The 19,904-nt window shown below is 39.4% G+C and overlaps 1 protein-coding gene across 7 annotated transcripts in view; it reads right to left on the bottom strand.

The window, feature by feature from the left end:
- RALGAPA2 (Ral GTPase activating protein, alpha subunit 2 (catalytic)) overlaps window positions 1-19,904 on the bottom strand; it is a 116,162-nt gene that overhangs the window by 48,043 nt on the left and 48,215 nt on the right. For 6 of the 7 annotated variants that reach the window (XM_040697756.2, XM_040697753.2, XM_004940140.5 and 3 more), the window contains 12 exons: window positions 11,029-11,157; window positions 10,032-10,160; window positions 8,743-8,801; window positions 8,029-8,137; window positions 7,335-7,445; window positions 6,925-6,993; window positions 6,616-6,753; window positions 5,881-6,064; window positions 4,191-4,962; window positions 3,663-3,734; window positions 2,607-2,730; window positions 836-991 (listed from right to left, as the gene is read on the bottom strand). In XM_040697756.2, coding sequence (XP_040553690.1) covers window positions 836-991; window positions 2,607-2,730; window positions 3,663-3,734; window positions 4,191-4,962; window positions 5,881-6,064; window positions 6,616-6,753; window positions 6,925-6,993; window positions 7,335-7,445; window positions 8,029-8,137; window positions 8,743-8,801; window positions 10,032-10,160; window positions 11,029-11,157 — 2,052 coding nt within the window. Of the gene's footprint in view, window positions 1-835; window positions 992-2,606; window positions 2,731-3,292; window positions 3,430-3,662; window positions 3,735-4,190; window positions 4,963-5,880; window positions 6,065-6,615; window positions 6,754-6,924; window positions 6,994-7,334; window positions 7,446-8,028; window positions 8,138-8,742; window positions 8,802-10,031; window positions 10,161-11,028; window positions 11,158-19,904 lie in introns of those variants that run through there. The other variant, XR_211890.5, reaches the window with a different exon arrangement.

Genomic DNA, 19,904 nt, shown 5'->3' with positions numbered 1-19,904 from the left:
AGAAAAGCTCCATCTTTACCGGGCAAGTTTTCAGGAGTGGTAACTGGAAATTCCAGTTATTTATTTTGAGGAAAAGATCATTTCAAAACGAGCTGAAGAACAAATAGAAATCATCTGGTGGTATTTATAGCTAATTTCCAGAGCACAGCAGTATCATGCAGTATGCTGGATGGCTGTAGTAGCATTAATGCACATTAACAACCTGTGTAGGACAAGTTGCCAATCCTAATTAAAATAGCAATGATTTGGTATGCACCTAAAATCTTCTTTGACTAAGCAGCAGTTGGCATGCACCATAATCTCAAATCAGTCGTTAGGAAAGAAAAACCATTAAGTACTGATACCAACGAAATTTTGGGCTGGGTTCTAGCCATCTCTAAAGCAGTCTGCTTGTCACAATTGTGAATAACTGGATAATGGTTTTAAATATCAGCTGGCTGCTTTTACTACTATGCTTGTCACTTCTCTTTCACTTCTTTTCTTTTCTGGTACACACTAGACGATTCATCTGTAAAGTTTTATTATGCTGCATTTGGTTGTTTTGTTCTACCACACTGCAGCAGTTTTGGCAGGCAGACAACACACAAATGAAATTATTGCTAATATTATTACTAATGGTGGTATTTAAGGCTACCATGGAAATGTTAATTGTGTTGCAGAATCCAGAATTTAGATGCCATTTAATTCAGATAATCTAGCTGCAGAGCACCATGTGGCACAGAAAAGATAGCCTGCTAGGACGAGTCAGCACAATCTGCTCCCAGTGTAAACCTTCACTTAAGCACACGGAGACTAAATCAAATGTTTTGAAATACATACACAGCAACTGACTTACCTTTTTGGTCAGTGAATCATCTGAATCTGATGGCATTCTTGTAGACACATGAAAAATGATTTCCACAGTAGAGGTAGCATAATAGGGTGCTGTTTGTCCAGTGCTGCCATTGCGCTGCAGGCCACCCATAAACCCACCGTGTGTCGAGAGATCAACCTGAATGATTGACAGTCATAATTAGAAAGATCTCTCTTTTTTTAAGGACTGATGAATAACCCTACTTATTTACAAATCAACAGCTGGTGAGATTGTAACCATCCCAAAGGAAGATAATCTTTCCATACAGGTTTGTCATCTTAGCGTTAGATCTTAGCGTTAGGTTTCCCATTCCTGTACCTGACATTTACTAAAAATAAACAACTCTTAACTATGTACCGAGTGATTATCTTTAAGGCTATTCTACCTTCCTATCAGCATATCTTTAAGGCTATTCTACCTTCCTATCAGCAATGGAACAGCAGTGCTCTAAGGGCTACATATGGCTTAGCAAGCCCACCCAAAGCATACACAGAGAGAACTAATTAAAATGTGCAGAGAAAATATAAGCACTAAGGAAATCTGTAGGAGAAATTGAAATTTCATACTAAAAGAAACGTTCTAGGTTATTCAGAGAAAATGCCCCTCTGAAGACTATTGTGCCTAAAATTTGTCTTCCCAACTGCGTCAGTCCAGTTGAGGATGCTACCCCTCCTCACAGATTTTGTTTCTCTTAAATTATTAGATGTGAAATACAGCTACCGTATATTTCCCAAAAAAACATAAATGTCAACATCATTTAGGTTACCAACATACCATTTGACCAACACAAACTAAACTCATGTGTTTCTGCCTTCAGTACAGCAGTTGTTTGCTTGGATAAGTGGTCTGACCATGTAAAGAGCTAAAAGGAGCTACAATTAGGATAAAATTAAGCTACAGCTTTTAACAATGCAGAAAGCATTCTTAAAATGACCACTGCAGCACCACCTGCCCATTAGAAACAGGACGTGCAACAACACTGATAATAAATTATGAAATTGTATTAACAGGGATTGCACTTTTTGCTTGCTAAGCATGCACAGCAAACAAGTAAGTTAGAAGAAGTGCTGTACACCCTGCTGGTGAAAGGCACAAAAGGAAGGAAGAATTCCTTCTTTAGTCACTCTGACAAAGGCTCTCAGGACTTTTGCCAGAGGACAATCTGACCACCACTGCAACTAATGAGAAGCTCTAGGAAAACTCTCTGAAGCATTCTAGTTCTCTTGGCTGAGCTAATGATGGCTAAGAAAAATCTGACCAAAAGGCAGAGAAAAAGCAAGGAGGGGTATAAAATAAGTAAAGGTTTTGAGAATTAAAGAGAATGGAAATTAAGGAACATGGGAGACATTACTTAAGAGGATTTTTTTCAAATTTAAGCTCTTTTCCATGTTAGTAGAAAAGAGCACTTATGTTACTCATCACACAATACCACAATTCTAAACTCTGTGCTCTGACCATGAGCACATTTATGAACTTGTTTTGAAGGGATTCTATCTTCTTTACAAACTATTAAAAAAAAAAAAAAAACACTGTCCCTGTTCATCCAGAACATCTGGATTTACAGAATTCTGCCAAATAAAATGACCTTCAAAATACTGCTAAATATTACTGCATATTAAAATGTACTTTCCTTTTTCAAGAATTAATGAGCAGGTACATAAGCAGTTTGTTCTCCATTTACCTACTTTAACTGGCTTACACTTGATTTTCATAGGTCTTCAAATCATGATTTTGCCTAAATTTGTGATTTTACCTCCCAACCCAGTCCAGCAACAAAATCTTCATATGCCTGGCTTCCCCTGGCATTGGACAGTATTGAACATTTGTCCTCCTGTCCTTCTGCAATGTAAAACACTGCAATCTTGTGAGTTTCACGGCTGTAATTAGATATAATAAGAAATGAGAATTAAAAGAAGTTGTAGTTATTCTTTAGAAGTTATAAAGTTATTCTTTATATCACCTGCCCTCTAAAACCATGTTTTACTCTATGCCTGTTTCTTTGATGCACACAAATACATCGCTTAACTTTAGAATTATGTTCACTCTTTTTTTTCGCCACAAGCACACTGCAGAGACTCCACTGTTCAGGGAGCAGAGCAAGGGCCATTCTTTCTGTGCATCAGCCAGAGAATTGATGATCAAGTTCCAATTTACAGGGTTAATCACTTACATCTGTGCAACCTGGCTGAAAACAGTAAGATTGCACAGCTGTTAACGAGAGTAAGATCTGACCAACAGAATTTTAATTATGGGGCAATGATATATGAGAAACAAAAAAGCATGTATTGACTTTTAGCTCCTGGGATGAGTTTTACTAGGCTGATGGTTACAACTGATCTGGTATGAAAATTGTTGGAATGCAAGAAAATCAGAAGTCTACAATTCTGCAAACGTGCCGAGGAATGAAAATAAAACATAATATTCAGAACTCTATTCTACCTGGCTGTAAAAGAGTGGAATGAAGATTATCCCTTAAAGTACTGCTCTTGACAGAGGGATCAATCTGCAGAAAAGTCCTTTGGGTGAGTCGATGCAAAGTCATCAAAAATTTTGGAACTTCTTCCCTCCCCTCTCAGCTAAAGAAAACAGGAAACAAGGCTGTTGTGTCTTACTGCTTGCTATTTTGAATGCTGTGTAGATAGTACCATTGAAAATAGCTCGTCCATTCAGGCTCTGCAACTCTTCAGAAACAAAAATTCTGTGTTTTCATACAAGTTTTGGTGCTGCTAGCACATGCAATTTTAATGACTGGTTTTGGTGATGTACTTACTCTTTCTTTTGAAACCCTGAGCTAGTAAACATTACCTACCATTGTCGAGAATCCAGATTTTTCAGTTCTCTCAGTAATTTTGAATTTTTCTTAAGAAGGTGAAAGCTTTTCCTGTAAATATATAAAAATAATTAGGAAGGAGAATGCAATAAGGTATAGACACTATTTTCTCATTCATATTCCTAAGAGAAGGGAATTAATTTAGCATGTCTCAATGAAAATTTATTTTCTTTCTACTCTAAATAATCTGCAGTTGTCTACTAAACATAATCATGGACGCGGGTATATGTAAAGTTCAAAACAGTGCTCCGACTACCAACCAGCTACATAATTCTTGCCTTTTTACGTGTGTACGTGTTTGAGAGTAGACGTGAGCAAAATTTGCCTTGAAAATCATCAGACTAATATGTAACTCATAGAATTTCAGACTAACAAGTCTGCTGGGATGACTGTAAGTCACAAGAGCAGTACTACAGCAGGGGAGGACAGTGTGTGGATCTGAATTATTTTTTCAAGGTCAGAAGCTGCAAAAGCACTGTAAATATGTCCTGAGCCCTCTGTTCCTACCTTCTATCCCAGGAGTTCATGCCCAAGTCATTTAGCAAGAGCCGACAGAAATAAAAGGATGCTTGAGGTTCAGCAGGACGTGGTTCTTCCTGAGGGGTCACCTTCATACTAAAGTCTGAGCTGCATTTTAAAATATACTCGTTTTCCTGGGTACTTTGCCTCATCAGTGCTTCAGTGATTGCATTCTCTTGGTCGTAGCTCATACCAAAGGGTGGTGGTGATGGCTCATTCAGCTTCCGTTGGGGATGTAAAAGGCATTCAGGACTAGTGTTACCAATCTTCTCCAGTAATTTGTCAAGAGCATCTTCTCCTTCTTCCACCTGAGAAATGTCTTTTTGGGAACTGAAGTGGTGCTCAGAGCTGCCTGAAATCACAAATGAGTTTGCTGCACTCTGCCGTGGAAGGCAGCCCTCCAAAGGTCCATACAATATTCTGCCATCCCAAGAGTACTTCCCTGAGATATCTCTGACAATTACCCTTACATCCGAGGGGGCTACTGCTGGCTCAGTGTCTTTCCTCTTTTCTGCAGGAATTTGGAGGTATGATATAAGAGTACTGTCATTAAACACGAAGAGCTGAAGGTTGGGGCTCCGGAAGACTTCTGATGACAGCTCAGAGGATTCCACATATGAGTTGTCATGGTTCTCACTAAGGAGACTGTGGAGGATGGCAGGACCTCCACTGAGTGGGTAGTGGCTCAAATGGTTCACCAGATGAGTCATAACCATCCGTGCCGTTAAAGGTATTAGTTCTAAGTTCCTTCTCCTTTTTTCTAAAACAATCAATAGAGGTAACAGATCAGTAAAACCAGCAAGAGGCAATTAACAATAACATCTGCAAATTTCCAACCTGTTTTAGAAGTTTGCTTTGGCTGTTCTCAAAATCATTCCTTTTCAAGAAACTATTTACAACCACTGACCAACAAATTCTACCCACTACACATCCTTACTCAACACACTCTTTGAAATTTAGCTTTCAGTGACATCCAGGTCTTCATACAATTTGTAGGAAGTACACACAACACTGCACAGGGGTCCCACAGCACCTGCTATCACTGCAGTTTCACCTGGCACATTGAGGTGCTCCTCCTTACCTCCCTAAAAAAGCTGTAGGACTCAAAAATGGCCAAGTATCAAAAACTGAACACACTATTTTAAAGCAACATTCCAAAACCAACAATAGCTCATACTACTTAACACTGTATCTTTACTTTTGATTCTTCTGCAAAAAATTAACTAAGGCACATTAATACATGATAATATTTAATTCATGGTTGAACAGCCAGTGCTTTGAAAACTTTTAACAGTGTTTGAAATAAAGGTGGTTTCTAAGATAAAACACTTAAACAAAAACTGGTTCATACATTTGGACACATACTTAAGTTGCTCTTAAGGAGTGTGTAACATGATGCAGCCACATCCAAATAATCTCTTTTCACTTTTGATACTGGTAGCATTGTGAGTCAGCAGGAATACTGCATTTATGCAGCTGCAGAATTTGGTTCAAATCACACATGTCATTCTGAAATCACTCAGAACAGGTAAATCATGGAGTCATTTCTAATAAAAGATCCAAGAAAGGCTGCCGCATGCTCCCGAAAGAAGCCTGATTTAGAGCTAATCTTAGTTGTTGACTCTGACACCCTAGCATTGACACGCTGGTCCTCATCATGCTCTATGAACTCTCCTACCTTCGGCAACAGTGAGCAGGTTGCCCAGATCGGTGGCAGAGTGGCACTGGGCTGGCTCACAGCTTGTGACATTCCCCAGAGGCAAAAACGGGTCATAGTCACCAGACGACAGATCCGCAAGGCTCAGCACATAATGGCTTTGCTGGGTGTACGTACTGGAGCCGTTCACACAGCAGTGCAAAACCTGTGAGCAGACAAGTGTGGCATTGAAGCAGTGATGAAGAATAGACAGCAGTACCCACCTACACTGCAAGGAGTGACCCACTACAATTTTACATTATGAAAGCCAGCACATGCAACAAAAACATCCATGTCTAAATTCGGTGCTTTTAAAATAACTCTCTTTTTTGCTACTTGTTCTGTACTTTAACAGTTCACTTCAGGACTTCTTTTTGTATTTTAAGAGGCCACTCTAAATTATTCAAATATTTCTGCTGAGATGACTTGCTCTGGACCATTGCTTTGAGCATTTTGTCTTTCTCTTGTCATCATTTGCTGTGTTCCATGTCTCTACGTCAAATAAACCACTTTTCTTTCTTTTCAAGATTCATCAAATCAATCTTATTGTCTTAATACTTTAAATTCTTGACTTCTCACCTGTATGATTTTGCCCACACTCTGAGAATTCATGTTTCTCTACAACATGCTTCAAAATCCTCCTGTGCCTAAGAGAATCTGCAAAAAGCATCTTTAAACTTTCAGGCATAACAAATCGTGCTCATTCCTCATACTCACTCTGTAAATATAGTCCAGTAAAGGAGCTTTGGATGCGTGCTGATCTTCAAGGACACCAGCAGACACTGGCTCCAGCAGCATTTTCATAGGTAATGCCATACACCAATCCAACAAGCAAAGCAGCAAGGAAACTATAAACTAAACAGAAACATGTAGCACAATATTCAGGTATTATCTAACAAATTCACACATGCTTAAATGCCTGGGCTTAAAAGGTTGAAATAAGACTTTGGTTCAAATCCACTTCGCTTAATGACTTGCTCAAACAGCACAAAGAAAGAACAGAGACTCCTCACTTCAGTGACATACCTTTTTATCTGCCTCCACACAGGAATATTCAGCACTTGGCAGAAGAAAAGCAATAGTGGCCACAAGGATCTATGTTAAAAGAAACAGAATTCGAGAAAGACGTTTAACTTCTTTCACTATAAAGGCAGAGAACAAACTTCACTTGAACAGGGTATGAAAAAGGCTGAAGTCTCTTAGAAGCATTTAGCTGCCCTTGTAAATCAACATACAAGTGAAACAGTTTTGCTGAGCATTTTGAAAATAAAAGATGAGAAACGCATGCTGTTCTTCCAACTACAGTAAGTAAGACTCTGAACAATACTTGCAGAAGAAACAGAAAGGTAAGAGACAGCTGGGGTTCCAGCAGCTCAAGTACAGAATTAAGACAATACTGCATATGGTTTCCATACAAATGTCTTAAACTGACGTACTTCAGTAATTTTTCTGGACAGGGATGATTCATACTCCTGAAGCTTTTGCCAGTAAGAAACAAGCAGCTGAAGAACATCACAGGCTATCTGAGCTATCAGTTTATTAGAAAACTGGAAGAGAAGAAAAGGTGTTTGAAAACAAAATAAATATGTAAGCATGATACAATGCAATTTGTTTTTCTACTTCTTAAATTATTCTTTATCCATACAAACAATAAAAGATTGTATGCGCAATCACACTCAGCATTATGAAACAGCAGACAACATTAACTACCTAGTCCTAAGATTATATTATATTCTCTTATTTTATCTATAAGAGTCTCTAGCTGCATATCCACACGCCATTTTTATAAAAACTTCTCATTTTTATACAGGATGTCACATTGGCCCCATTGAAGAACTGTGCATTTACTCCCTAGCAACTTCAAAGGAACAGTAAGAATCTGGACCACTCTCACCAGAGATAATAAACTATGAAGTATAGCAAAGCTTCAGAACCAGAAGGCATCTTCTAGATGATGGCCAATGTCATATTGCTAACGTTATGCAATGAGTCTCGAGTAACGTCCTGACAGTGCCTTAAGCAACAAAGGCCAACGAGCATGCTGTGCTCCTATCATCAGTAGCTGTTTCAAAACTTACAGTACCATTTTCACAAAATGTTTATTAACTACAGAGACTGTTGCAGTATTACCTTTAGTGTCACACCTATGACATTGATTGCTTCCTTCACTTGAGGGTGGTTTGTGCACTGCGTTAGTTCTTCACATATCCAAATTCCAAGGCCACAAATGGCTATGCATCTTTTTTGACAGAGAAAATAATTTTTGTCAGAAGTTTTAAGAGAGTCCAGTTTTCCTCTACACTTCGTTCTTTCCAAATTTGCACTTTGGAATAAACCACTCCTCCATCAGACAGTAGCTATACAGTAGCGCTAGGTAGTCATTAACAAAGAATCTTGAAGGTATTTGTTGAAGACTATTCCTCAATCAAGCAGGAAAAAACAATATATAGAAACAAACCAACTAGCCCAGCACACCTAAGATATGATTTCTTCCAATTTTAAGTACATTCAAACAGAACAGAACTTTGGAAGTGGGAGGCACTTAACCACAATACGTACCATCTTTGGGAAATAGAAATATTTCTTCAAATTATACAAAATATAAGCAGATTCTGTAAAAAGAATGAGCAAAGACGGGGGAAAGCAATGTACAAAGATCTCTTTTACCTCTCCCAGGTCACACAATAGGTCAAGATCTTAACAGCACAGAACGGACTTTATCTCAACAGGGCTGAAGAACTACACAAGGCAGGTATAAAAAAATTCAGCTATACAAAGACTGAAAATTAGGTAGGGAGAAAGATTCTCTGATACTCCCATTTTTTACTTTCTTCAGTATTTTACCTTGCAGCTTCACTTGGCTCCTCTGTAGCATTCTTCAGTAAAATATTAACGAGGGAGCACTAAAACAATACAATAAATCAGAGTAAGTGACTTTTTCATATAACCACTTTATTTATAATTGTTTAATTTTGACGTAATTACAAACATAATAAACTCTAAGTCTCAGGCTATTTTAAAGTACTTACACAACAAGTTTATTTTGTCAAAGGAGAATTACTTACTCATTACAATTCAGGTATACAGACCCTTGTGAATAAATCTAATCGACTCAAAATCACGTGCAGGCAGCAAGATGGAAATCAGTTCATTTTCAGAGTTGGCAGGTATTTACTAACTGCGAGTATTCAGCACTTCCTATTATAATATTCATTCAAGCATTAAGGAAGCCATATTTTGAAAAAAATCAGTATCTTCCTTAATACAGAAAAGAGACTTTTAAAATCTAGGCTGCTTTAACATTCTTCTGATGACAGTCTGGGGCCTAATGAAGAAATCAAGAGTGGGAGCTGTGTGTGTTGAAGGTTTTGTGTTCTCTCCATTTTTACCTTCAAAAGCCACAAAAGGAATTCAGAGATTCCTCCTTACCTTTACCTAACTTCTGCAGTGGATTAGCAAAGTGCCTCAAGTTTATTGAGGCTAGTACAAGGCTAACTGAGCGGGTTTCACCAACAAGTGATGCTCCGGGTCATATCTGTTGGAGTCAGCGTGTATTTTTTTCTCCTCGAAGATTACTTTTGATAAGGTCATTGAATTACAAAGCTTTCCATCCAGTAGAACAATTAACATCCCGGGGTATCTCACTGAAATTACTTACTGGACAAAGATAATTCATGTAAAGCTAGCGGTACTGTCTAATTGGGGAATTTACTTAACGTTTTACTGTAACACCAATAAGGCAAAACCTGTTTGCCCCTTATGCACACCCCACATTTCTTAGAGGACAAGCTAATATACAGACATACACTGAATAGACACTTTAAATAATACCACCACCACCATTTAATGAATTGACATTGCAGACATCTGGCTGGAAAACATAATATTTGATTACAGCCAATTCACTCTCTTTGAAAGTAAAATGTAATTTGCACTATCTAAGCTTTGTTAATCTTATGGTGCATGTTAAGCAAAGCAATGCTTATCAAGTAAGTATGTATGTGTGCTGTTGTGGTTTGGAGGAGAAGGAGGGATTTATTATTTAAACAAAAAGTGTACAGTAAAAATAAAGTGATTAAATAATAAAGATAGGTTAGGCTACATACAGATCTCCTAATAAGACACAGCTTTACCTTTACATCGGCACTTCCCGCAATGATCTCACCAGCTTCTGACATGGGCTGCAATAGTGGGATTTCTTGATAGATATTTGGAAAGCAAACAAGAGACCCAAGGATGGTATGGGCTTCTGAACGGGGAGCCTAACAAATGGAAAAGTGAATGAAAATCTTTTCTTCTTTCAGCATAGATCTGGCACTGCTTGTACATCTTTGTCCTGCTGAAGATACATCACGCACTAAGTTTTATGCTTGCACGATAAATGAAGCATTTGGGTTTTTTTAAAACACTTTCCATGGGAAGTCAAGCTTTCAATCCTTGTTAGCATTTTAAGTTTTCCCAGTGATCAGGGTGATGAGGTTTTTTTTAAAGAGATGCCAGTAAATTAACATCTGTAAGTGCTCTGAAGGACAATGCAGCAAGGCTCACTGCTTCACTTCTGCTGAAACCCGAGAGGTCTGTGTCCCTAAGCCATCCGCTCAGCAGCACAGAGCAGCAGTAAAAACATGTGGCCAAAATGGACAGAAAGGTCTCCTTGAAGTACAGTTCCAACACTTCCCTGTTTTTTCCAGGATTGTCGGGCCATTACCCTTATTTTTGCCTCCATCCTTACTTTGCTATTTTATTTGCCTTCATTAATTTCATCGTTTATAAACCTATTTCTGTTAGTGCTGATACTTGGCAAAACAGTCTGCATCACCAAACAAACTCCATGCTTTCAATACTCAGTGAAAAACCACTAATGGGAATCTGAAATCCAAGCCCTGCTTTTAGCATGCAAACATGCTGCAGCATTGGCGAGGATATGATTTCTCACACTTTGGCCTTTTGATGAAACACCTTTGCAATACTAGTGTGTCACCCTACCCCTCGCTTTCACACATCAGCTGCCATGGTATCTGTCCCAAGAGCCCCGGCTGGCATTGCACTAATGAGCCCACACCTGTTGGAGTGCAGACATCCCAAGCTCATTAGCAAGCGGGCTCCCAGGCTGGGCATTGCCATGCTCACCTCCAGCAGGTCCGTGCTCAGCACTCTGGCTGCTGCTGTGATGAAGTCTCCTATGAGCATTGTAAAGCCAGGCAAGCCCAGGAAGAAAAACCAAGGTGGGCAATGCTTTATGACAGTATTCAAGATATCCTGAAAAATGAAGAGAAATTACCTGCTTGAGAAAGGAATGACTAAAAATAACAACCCTAACCCCAACAATCCTCCTAAAGGAGGAGCTGGAGAAGATTTAATTTGGTAACTGACCATTTCCGCATTCATCAATGTGATGTTTCACTGAGCCACACATAACAACGATACAAGTGCATTTAGTAGAAAAAGTGTGTTCAGTATTACCATGACAACACTGATAGTCTGAAATTCCTATTAAAACAAACACCTGTCATTTCTAAGTGTAAAACAATTGTTCTCTCCTGAAACAAGGCTTTGGATTGAAGACAACCAAGCTGTTAATCAATTTAAGATGGATGTTTTACCCCATTCCAAATGAGTTTTTTTCCCTAAAATCACATTACTCTGAATTCTGTAGCCATAAAAATAATGAAATGACACAAACTGCTGTTGCCTTTTCCCAAAGGAGCTCAAAGCAGGTAGCTTATAGCTGCTGGCAGCTCTACCACGTCAGGGGGTTTTCAGTCCCTCTGGGCTAAGTTGAGAAATAGTGATGTCAGATGGAAGCAGCGATCGCACTCAGCACAGTAACACAGATAAACCTATGCTAACTAGATTGCTATAATCCACTATTCTAAATAATTAACATAGCAAATATGGGTAAGCCTTGGGGAGGGAACATTTGATGAAAGTCTTTTTTGCTTTTCCTTGTTTTTTTGGCTTTTTTTTAAGCTTGCACTCCATCTGTAGGAGCAGACCAGCAGGCACAGATCGCTCTCATCATCGCCCTACGACGCAGACCACATCTGAGTTAAGCATTTCAGCTTTAATCCTTCCACGGGTTTCAATTCTCCAGACTCTTCAGGCAGAGACGAGTTCTGTATTTAAGTTGAGATTTCCTTTGTAGGAGATTTGAAATTGGGCATAAAAGCTAAATCTTCTTCACCTGCAGCATTACATGACTTGATACATTCATTTCTATACCGATTAGCAAATTATTTCTGTTCTCGATAAAATTTCAAAGAAAAATTGCAAAGGAAAAACAATTTTCCATGTCTGCTGTTACTGCTTTCATGACGTCATTGAAGACATAAATTTTAGCCCCAGAATGTGTCCTTATGCCCAACTTCTACATCAGAAGCTGAAGAAGTCAGATTGATTTTTCTGTCTGAAGATACGCTATAGCCACACTAGTGTTTTCTGCAAGCACTGCTCAACACCTGGACAAAACCTATTTATGGTTCGACTGGAGTATTTACAGCAGCAACATCCTATGAACTAATAGAGTTATATATCTAAAATATTACCAGATAAATATCGTTTGTTTTTAACGCAGCTCCACATAATGCTTCCACTTTCCTGAATGAGCTAGAATGCCACTCGAGTTAATGTTTAAACTAGTTTTAATCACTTCCTTTGATACATTTTAAAGTCAATATCAGTCAACGCAAACATTCAAAAAGAGAGAGCAGATGGATGCAGCAGCTCATAAAGGGGGTGGTAAACTCCTGCTCGGAGCAGAACAAAAGACCCACCTTTTCATAATTAAGGGGCTGATTAATGCACCACGCTCCTTGCAGCACAACGCACCTGTAATTACGAGCAGAGCCAGGTACTGCGATGTGTTTGGTCTCTGAATAATTGGGCATCAAACTACGGAGCGGCAGATGGGAGTACACCCCTGTTGACATATGCCACGATAAAAGAGCCCGTGCTAACCTGGCTTAAAAGGTAACAGAACGTAGGAAGTACAAAGAGCTGCTACAAACAAGTGCGTTAACTCCTGTCCTCGCTCCATCAATCCCATCTGTTAGACACCGCTGTAACAACTGCCCTGCTTCGTCAGCTCCGGGCACTGCACTCAGTGGAAATTTTAGAAAATGAGGATAAAGAAATGTCACGGTGAAAGCCCCGCTTTAATACCCTCATACCTGCGAGCTCACTGCACCGCACGAAGATGGCAATTGTTTCATTAAAACAGGACAGAATATGTCCTGAACATCTCCTACCTTCCTTGAGCTTACTCCAAACAGAACAGATTGGAAAGACACCACACCCCAGGAAGGCACTGACTGGTAAAATCTGACAAATTTTCTTCTATTTCCCAATTAGCACACTTTCCCATGCAACACAGCTAACAAGAGAAGCGTGATTTCACGTAGTAATTCAGTAGCATTGCAAGCTTATCAAAAGGTTCGGGTTTATGAGAAAGCAACCAAGTGAGAACATATGTCCTATCAGTGATATTGCAAAAATCAGGCAATTCAAACACAGGCAAGTCGCTTCCTTCCCTTCGAAGCGCAGTTCTATAAATGTAAACCGTGTTCAGCAGCGTACAGCCTAGTAAATGAATCACTTTAATTGAATGCTATGTACACAGTAACTGGAAAAACACAAGCAATAAGAAAAACATATGGTGATGGCAATAGAAATTGGTTTACTCATTCTGTGCAGCGTTGTTTCTTTACTTCTTTCATAATTGACCTTTAGAACGATAAATGTGTAAAATAATTTTGGTTTATTATGGCTCCAAACCTTTCAGCAATTACACAAAATGAAAATTTAAAAGGAAGCATTCATTCTGGAAGCATTTCCATTGTTTACATAATTGCACAGCTATAATTTAGTGTTCATGTTGTTAAAGAAAAGTGAAAAAAAGGACCATTATGGACTATTTCAATTCAAAACGATGCTCTGCAGCGTTAAAAAAGAGGAGGAGGGAAGAGAAGGGAGCAATCACATGCATGTCCTTCTCAAATGGATTAACCCTATAAAAGGCATAGTATTTCAGCGTAGGGTAATCTAGTAATCCAAATAATAAGGTCATAAACATCCAGTGAGTAAGTGAAAAAAGAAAATGATGCAAGTTCACCAGAAGGTCAATTTCAGAAATATTCTTCACCTAATTTTTGTGCGAGGTTTTGCAGATTACAGGTGTAACTAAATAGCCTGCCATCTGCCTTCCTCACGTTTCCAGCTGTCCCTCAACAGGAACAACATGGATTTTCCTCTCAAAGTTCACTCTGTTCTTCCCTGAGACACACCTCATTAGAGGCTGACATTTACAGCACAGGGAAGATTATTCATTTAAACAGGACTTAAGTGGCAAATCCTTCATTTTCCTTTATTTTGAAGAAACAAACAATTCAATTTACTTATGCCAAGTAACGTTACATTTTAGGTGTTAACTTGTCAAAAACCAAGTCCCAATAAGAAGTTACAAAGAAACCCGACACACTGCAACAGCATATTGCTTGTCTAAAACCTAGCTCAATCTGACCACCAAGGAACTTACATCTTGTGACTGGACGCAATAGAAAGAGAGATTAAAAACTGGAACAACCTTGAATCTAGAAAACAGATGACGGATTACTGTGTAAATCACCTGCTGGTAATTGTTCCTCCTCCTATGAACGGCAATAGAAAGCTCTTTTAAAGTCACATTTAAAAAATCAAACCAGGCAGCAGTGCAGAGGTGAACCACCCAGGGCAAGGTGCATGAGATGTCTCTGTTAGCAGAAAGCACGGCTCCTAACATGGGCATTACCTGGGTCTGCCCTTCCTATGGTCCATCCCTGCAGCTGTTTTGCTCCACTACCAGTGCACTCTGAGTGAGCAGCAGGGTATATGCTGCACCTCAACAAGCACAGAAAGGAAAGGCGATTACAAGAGGGTAAAAAATATGATATCTACTGGAAGAAAGTCACAGAAACTGAAATGTATGAATCTAAGTCTCATGACATAGAGACTATACTATGATTTATCTTTTTTTATAACTGCAGTCTGGAGAGAAATCTAAAATTGTTATGGTTTCTGAGATGCTGTACAAACAACAGTCCTCATGTGAAACATCACCAGGCAGAAATCCAGGCAAGAAGCACTTATTGCACTGTGTACACAAGCAAAGCTGCTCATTTCTTGTGCCTTTGGAGGATGATGCCACGCAGACAGGGCATGTTCCTGTGCACAGCACTCTAGCCCTGCAGTCACCAGGCTGACACCACTCCTCATTACAGAGCAACAGCTCCACAGAAACACTGGAAAGTCTACAAGTACTTTTTTTCTTTTTTAACTTCAAATCAGTGTTAATATAAGAGGTAATTCTTCTCCAGTAGCAACTCTAATATAAAATGTTTCATATTCTCAATCAGCAGTCACACACGGAGCCTGCTTCTTGCCATGCACAGTGTTTCTCCATAAGCTCACTATGGAAATGATGGAGCTTTCTTTCTATAATTGGCAACAACATACATTAAACAGATTAAGAGGTTTATAGACGAGCATAAAGTTCATTATTGATAAAGTATTCTCCCTTTTACCACTGAATGGAATTGAGCTAAAAGCACGGCCGTTAACTTCTCCATCGTCAGCTGCGCTGTGTGCTGAGGGCTTATGCTGCTCTACAGGTTGAAAACCCACTGTCTGTGTGCTGAAATTTAATCACCAAGGACATCTGTCAGCCTATTCGGATCTGGGCTTTTCCTTCCATATTTAAGGTTAGTTCTGCACTTAGTATCACTGAACAAACAAGCAAAATCTCTGAAGTATGTAATTTTACTGCGTTTCTTAATATTTCTTTACAAAGCAGTCTGTTCCAAAGACATGCTGGCAAGCCAATTGAACTGTAAATGTATTAAACTTAATCGTTAAAGCTCTCTCCAAAAGCCAGGGATATGACTATCCTGTTAGCTTGCCTCTCAGATAACAGTCTCTACCACTACTGGCCAAACACGTGGTGGCACATGTTGTCAACAGCTTACAGCAAGCACGTTAACTGATGCCAAAGCCTTGGTAGCAGGGTAAGACTCCTCCCAGAAATGAAAAGCTGGCAAGATATTGGAAGATTTCCTCCTCTTCTGCAGCGTAAGCACCAGGTGAGCATCCAACTTTCACTGTAGCTCTTCTCAAACTGAAGGTGTACATTTAGACAGAAAGAAGTCAGCATTAGAAAAATCCATAAAACAAGGAGAAGCTTATACACTTTTTCAAGTTCATGAAGCCAAAATTACTGCTAGAGTAAGCCATTGGCAGCAATAATAAGATGCATTTATTTCCTATATGCAAGCATTTGTAAAATTTGTGCACTGCAATATAAGATATTTTTATAAGGTGTATGTATGCATCATCCAACTCCAAGGACATTAATGGTTACAAGTGCTGGAGCTGGGAGCTTCTCAACCATTAATCTCACCCAGCAGCATCATGCAGTTACTGCCCGAAATGCAGTAGGTTCTCCTTCGGAATCTTCTAAAATTCCCCTCCCAAGAATATTTCACAATTCTCTGCAACCTACACCAGCAACTGGGAGAACTATAAGTGCGACCAGGATGGCTTTCCTGAAGCTGTGGACTGAGTGACACAGCATAGAAATGGCTGTTGCTGGAAAAGATGTAGGTGCTCCTTTTGCCATTGCTGCCTGACTGAGGAGGTAGCAGAAGAAATACCACACATAAGTCCGTCTTGAACAGGTGCAACATCCTATAAAGCCCCTGAAGGCGTTTCAAGGCTGACAGACCTCAGTGATTTAAAGGGCAAAAGGGCTGAATTTAATACAAACAGTCCTGAGGCCATTTCCTGCATCCCATCTGAGCGATGCCTGATGCATCATCTTCTCAGGATTTTCAGTCAAGCTCTGAACACATGCAGAAACACTGCCTTCACTATCTTGTGAACACAGCATGTAAAAAACAAAACATCACTTCAATTCACTTTCCTCTGCCAGGAAGTGAAGGTGCAGAACTCCAGTCAACTTCATAAAAAATGATAGTAAAATTTGAGACCACTGACTTAAGTGTATAGGAAGAGAATTAGTATCACATAGTCCCTTGTCCCCTGAACCCAGGGCACATGGCACGCTGGAAGCAGCTGCCAGTGCCAGGCTGTACCTTGCTTCTCCCACCTGAAAAGGTGATGCAATTGCTACAGAGAATTGTTCACTTCTTCCTACAGAGGTGCTGTTGCTAGATACTTAGACACGGATAAATGAGATGCAGCTCACTTACATCACTATCTCCTTTCTCACCAGCTGAGCTAATTGCTAAATCTTGAACTCGGAGTGCCATGGGATCTTTTTATAAAATACACTCTCACACTGCTCTTTCAAATGCTCCACAAGACAAGTTTGTGCAGAAAGGTTACACTTGCCATAAATAACAATGTATTAATTACTGACGGCATTCAAACATGTATTATTTTGTTCTCTACCAACAACAAAATCTAAACAAGAAAGCCGTAATTTTGTATATTCATGTTGTTAAGGGAGGAGTGAAAAAGAATTGAGGAATGTAGGATGAAAGGAATGAAAACAGTCCACAGACTTAAGCAGAAGGTCTGCATTCTCCCCAGTCTGGGAGGAACCTTTTCTCAGCCAGATAGCTGTATGTACCTTGGCACATATCTACTGAAATAAATAGAGGTGCATTTCTGTTCAACTGGTGTCTAGTCAGCAAGTCCAATTAGTGCAAGTTATTTATCTTCACCATTAATTGCATAACTGCACTTTCCTCGTGTAATACAAGATTCCTTTTTTTTTTTTAACAGAGAAATATATTTAAAAATGAACATTTTTGATGCTACCTAAAACACTGACAATCATATTCAAGTTACAAAGGTTTCTGACTGTAACTTTACCAAGTTATGTAGCCACATAAAACGTTCATCTACATCAATATAATGTGATTTCTTGTAGTTGCTCTACGTTTCTGTTGCTTCTCCCAGTGAATCTACAGTTGTCACATACATAGAACAAAAATTCCCCCGTGAGAAAATCCCCTTCTTCTTTCTCCTGTTAATGTTCCACGAAACTGAAAAGTTATGCTGATGCTTAGCAAATAAAACAATCTGACAAAGCAGATCGATCTTCCTTTCCACTACAAGATCTCTGATTTCCAGCAGCTTCACACAAACCAGATCAGATTTCCCTCACACCTGAGAATTTTCATCTTTTAAGGGCAAGGTAAGAGGCTGGTGAAATGCTCTGCCTGTGTCACTATCTACCTGTGGAAGACGGACTGTGTGTTCAGTAAGTAGAGTACCAGATGGCATCTGGCATAAACAACTCCCTGACCCCACCAAAATAACTGAAAAGCACATCCATGACCCACCTTAATAAATACTAGATTTATTGTGCTTCCATACAATGCACTCCCGCATTAGTATTTATTATATGTTACCCTCAGTGAGCACAGTATCGAGCTAGTCTAAGCACACATCAAGCAACGTGATGCTAACAAAACTGTAAATATGGAAATAGGTATAAAGAACATGCTTCACATCAATCCATTGTATGAGAATTCAAGCTCCAAAGCACCATGAGTGAACAGCTCCCATCAACCTGCTTCGTAGCTAGGGAGAGCAAAACTGGAAGGACAGTTACACAAGAAAACCTGGGTGAAGTGTGCCACCAAGAGGCACAAAAAGCACAGAGAGAGAAGGTAGAGCAGCATGAGCATGCAAAATATATCAGGAAATCTCTGAGATGATTTGTATAGATTTGTATATGGAGTCTACTTCACCAGACAGTCTTCACTTCTTGGTCTTAACTTCTAGACCACAAACTTGCACAAGGACTGAAATCTGGCATTCAACAAAGCAACAGGCTTAAAATCAGTGGAATTGTTACTAACACCAAAACACAATAAAAACAGAATGAGAAAGCAGCTCATCAGGAACCAAAACCACAATTTAAAAATTGCCCAATTTCTACTCAGGAAACTTTTCCAGGATTTTTCTCCACGATCACAAAAACAACAAGTAACAAAGGGACAATCAAGTGAAACCAGTAATAGGAGTCAAATGACCTAATCAGTTCCCCTTTCTAAAAAGAGCATACTGTGAGACTGTGTAAAGAAAAATTCAAGTTATCCCAACTGGTTGTCTTGGCTTTTGAATGGGAGGTGTTTTGGCATGCATCATTATATCTATGTTATGCTTTCACAAAGCACACGTCAAAGAATATTGTACCATTAATTCTTTTCCCTTGTCCCCGCAGAAGCATCTGGGAATAGCAGGTGGAGAGTTTGCAGAGAATGCATGGCAGATGGTTTTACTTCTTTTGCTTTTGCAAAAGAGAGACACATGAAGTTTCCAAGTGCAGGGTTGCACAGGCCAGTGCAGAGAGGGATTGAGCTGGCCATGGTGAGGCACCTAGGTTCACAGTCCATGCGGCAGAAAGCAGCTAACTGCAGCTTCAGGAAGTTAAAAACAACACATCAGCAACTTAGAGCTAGCTAAGCAATAGGACAGGCCTTCTCAGGGATTACAAGAGTAACAAAGATTGGTAACAACTAACACAACAAAATCTGCCCAAGTCTGTTCCCTCTGGATTGATAAAGCACCAGAAGTGTCTCCTCAAAGCAGCAAATAACCAACACAGGTCCTACAAAAAGGTCTGTGTGCCCTCTGCTGGCATCTGCAGCACAGTTCTCAGCACTGTATTCATCAGAGTATTTCTGTTAAGGATGAAAACTTAGAGCAACAGCTACAAAAACACAGACATGACTCTAGGTAGCCTCTCTTTTGCCTAGTGCATTTCTTACAGTACTTACAAGTATTTAACTACTTCTGAGGTCCAATAATCCTCTTACATTCTGACAGATTAAGTCCTTTCATCATCTCCCACTGAATGCATTATTGATTAGGCCAAACCATGGCATTCAGACCTAGAAATGACATTTATCTACAGACACAGAATGTTTCAACAGCAGCTCTTTGCTTGTATGACAAGATAAAACTGGAGAAAGTTCAGACTACGTAATGTACAGAGTGGA

Source organism: Gallus gallus, chromosome 3 (assembly GCF_016699485.2).
Source record: "Gallus gallus isolate bGalGal1 chromosome 3, bGalGal1.mat.broiler.GRCg7b, whole genome shotgun sequence".
NCBI classification, from domain to species: Eukaryota; Metazoa; Chordata; class Aves; order Galliformes; family Phasianidae; genus Gallus; species Gallus gallus.
This window is presented reverse-complemented; position numbering and strand designations above follow the sequence as displayed.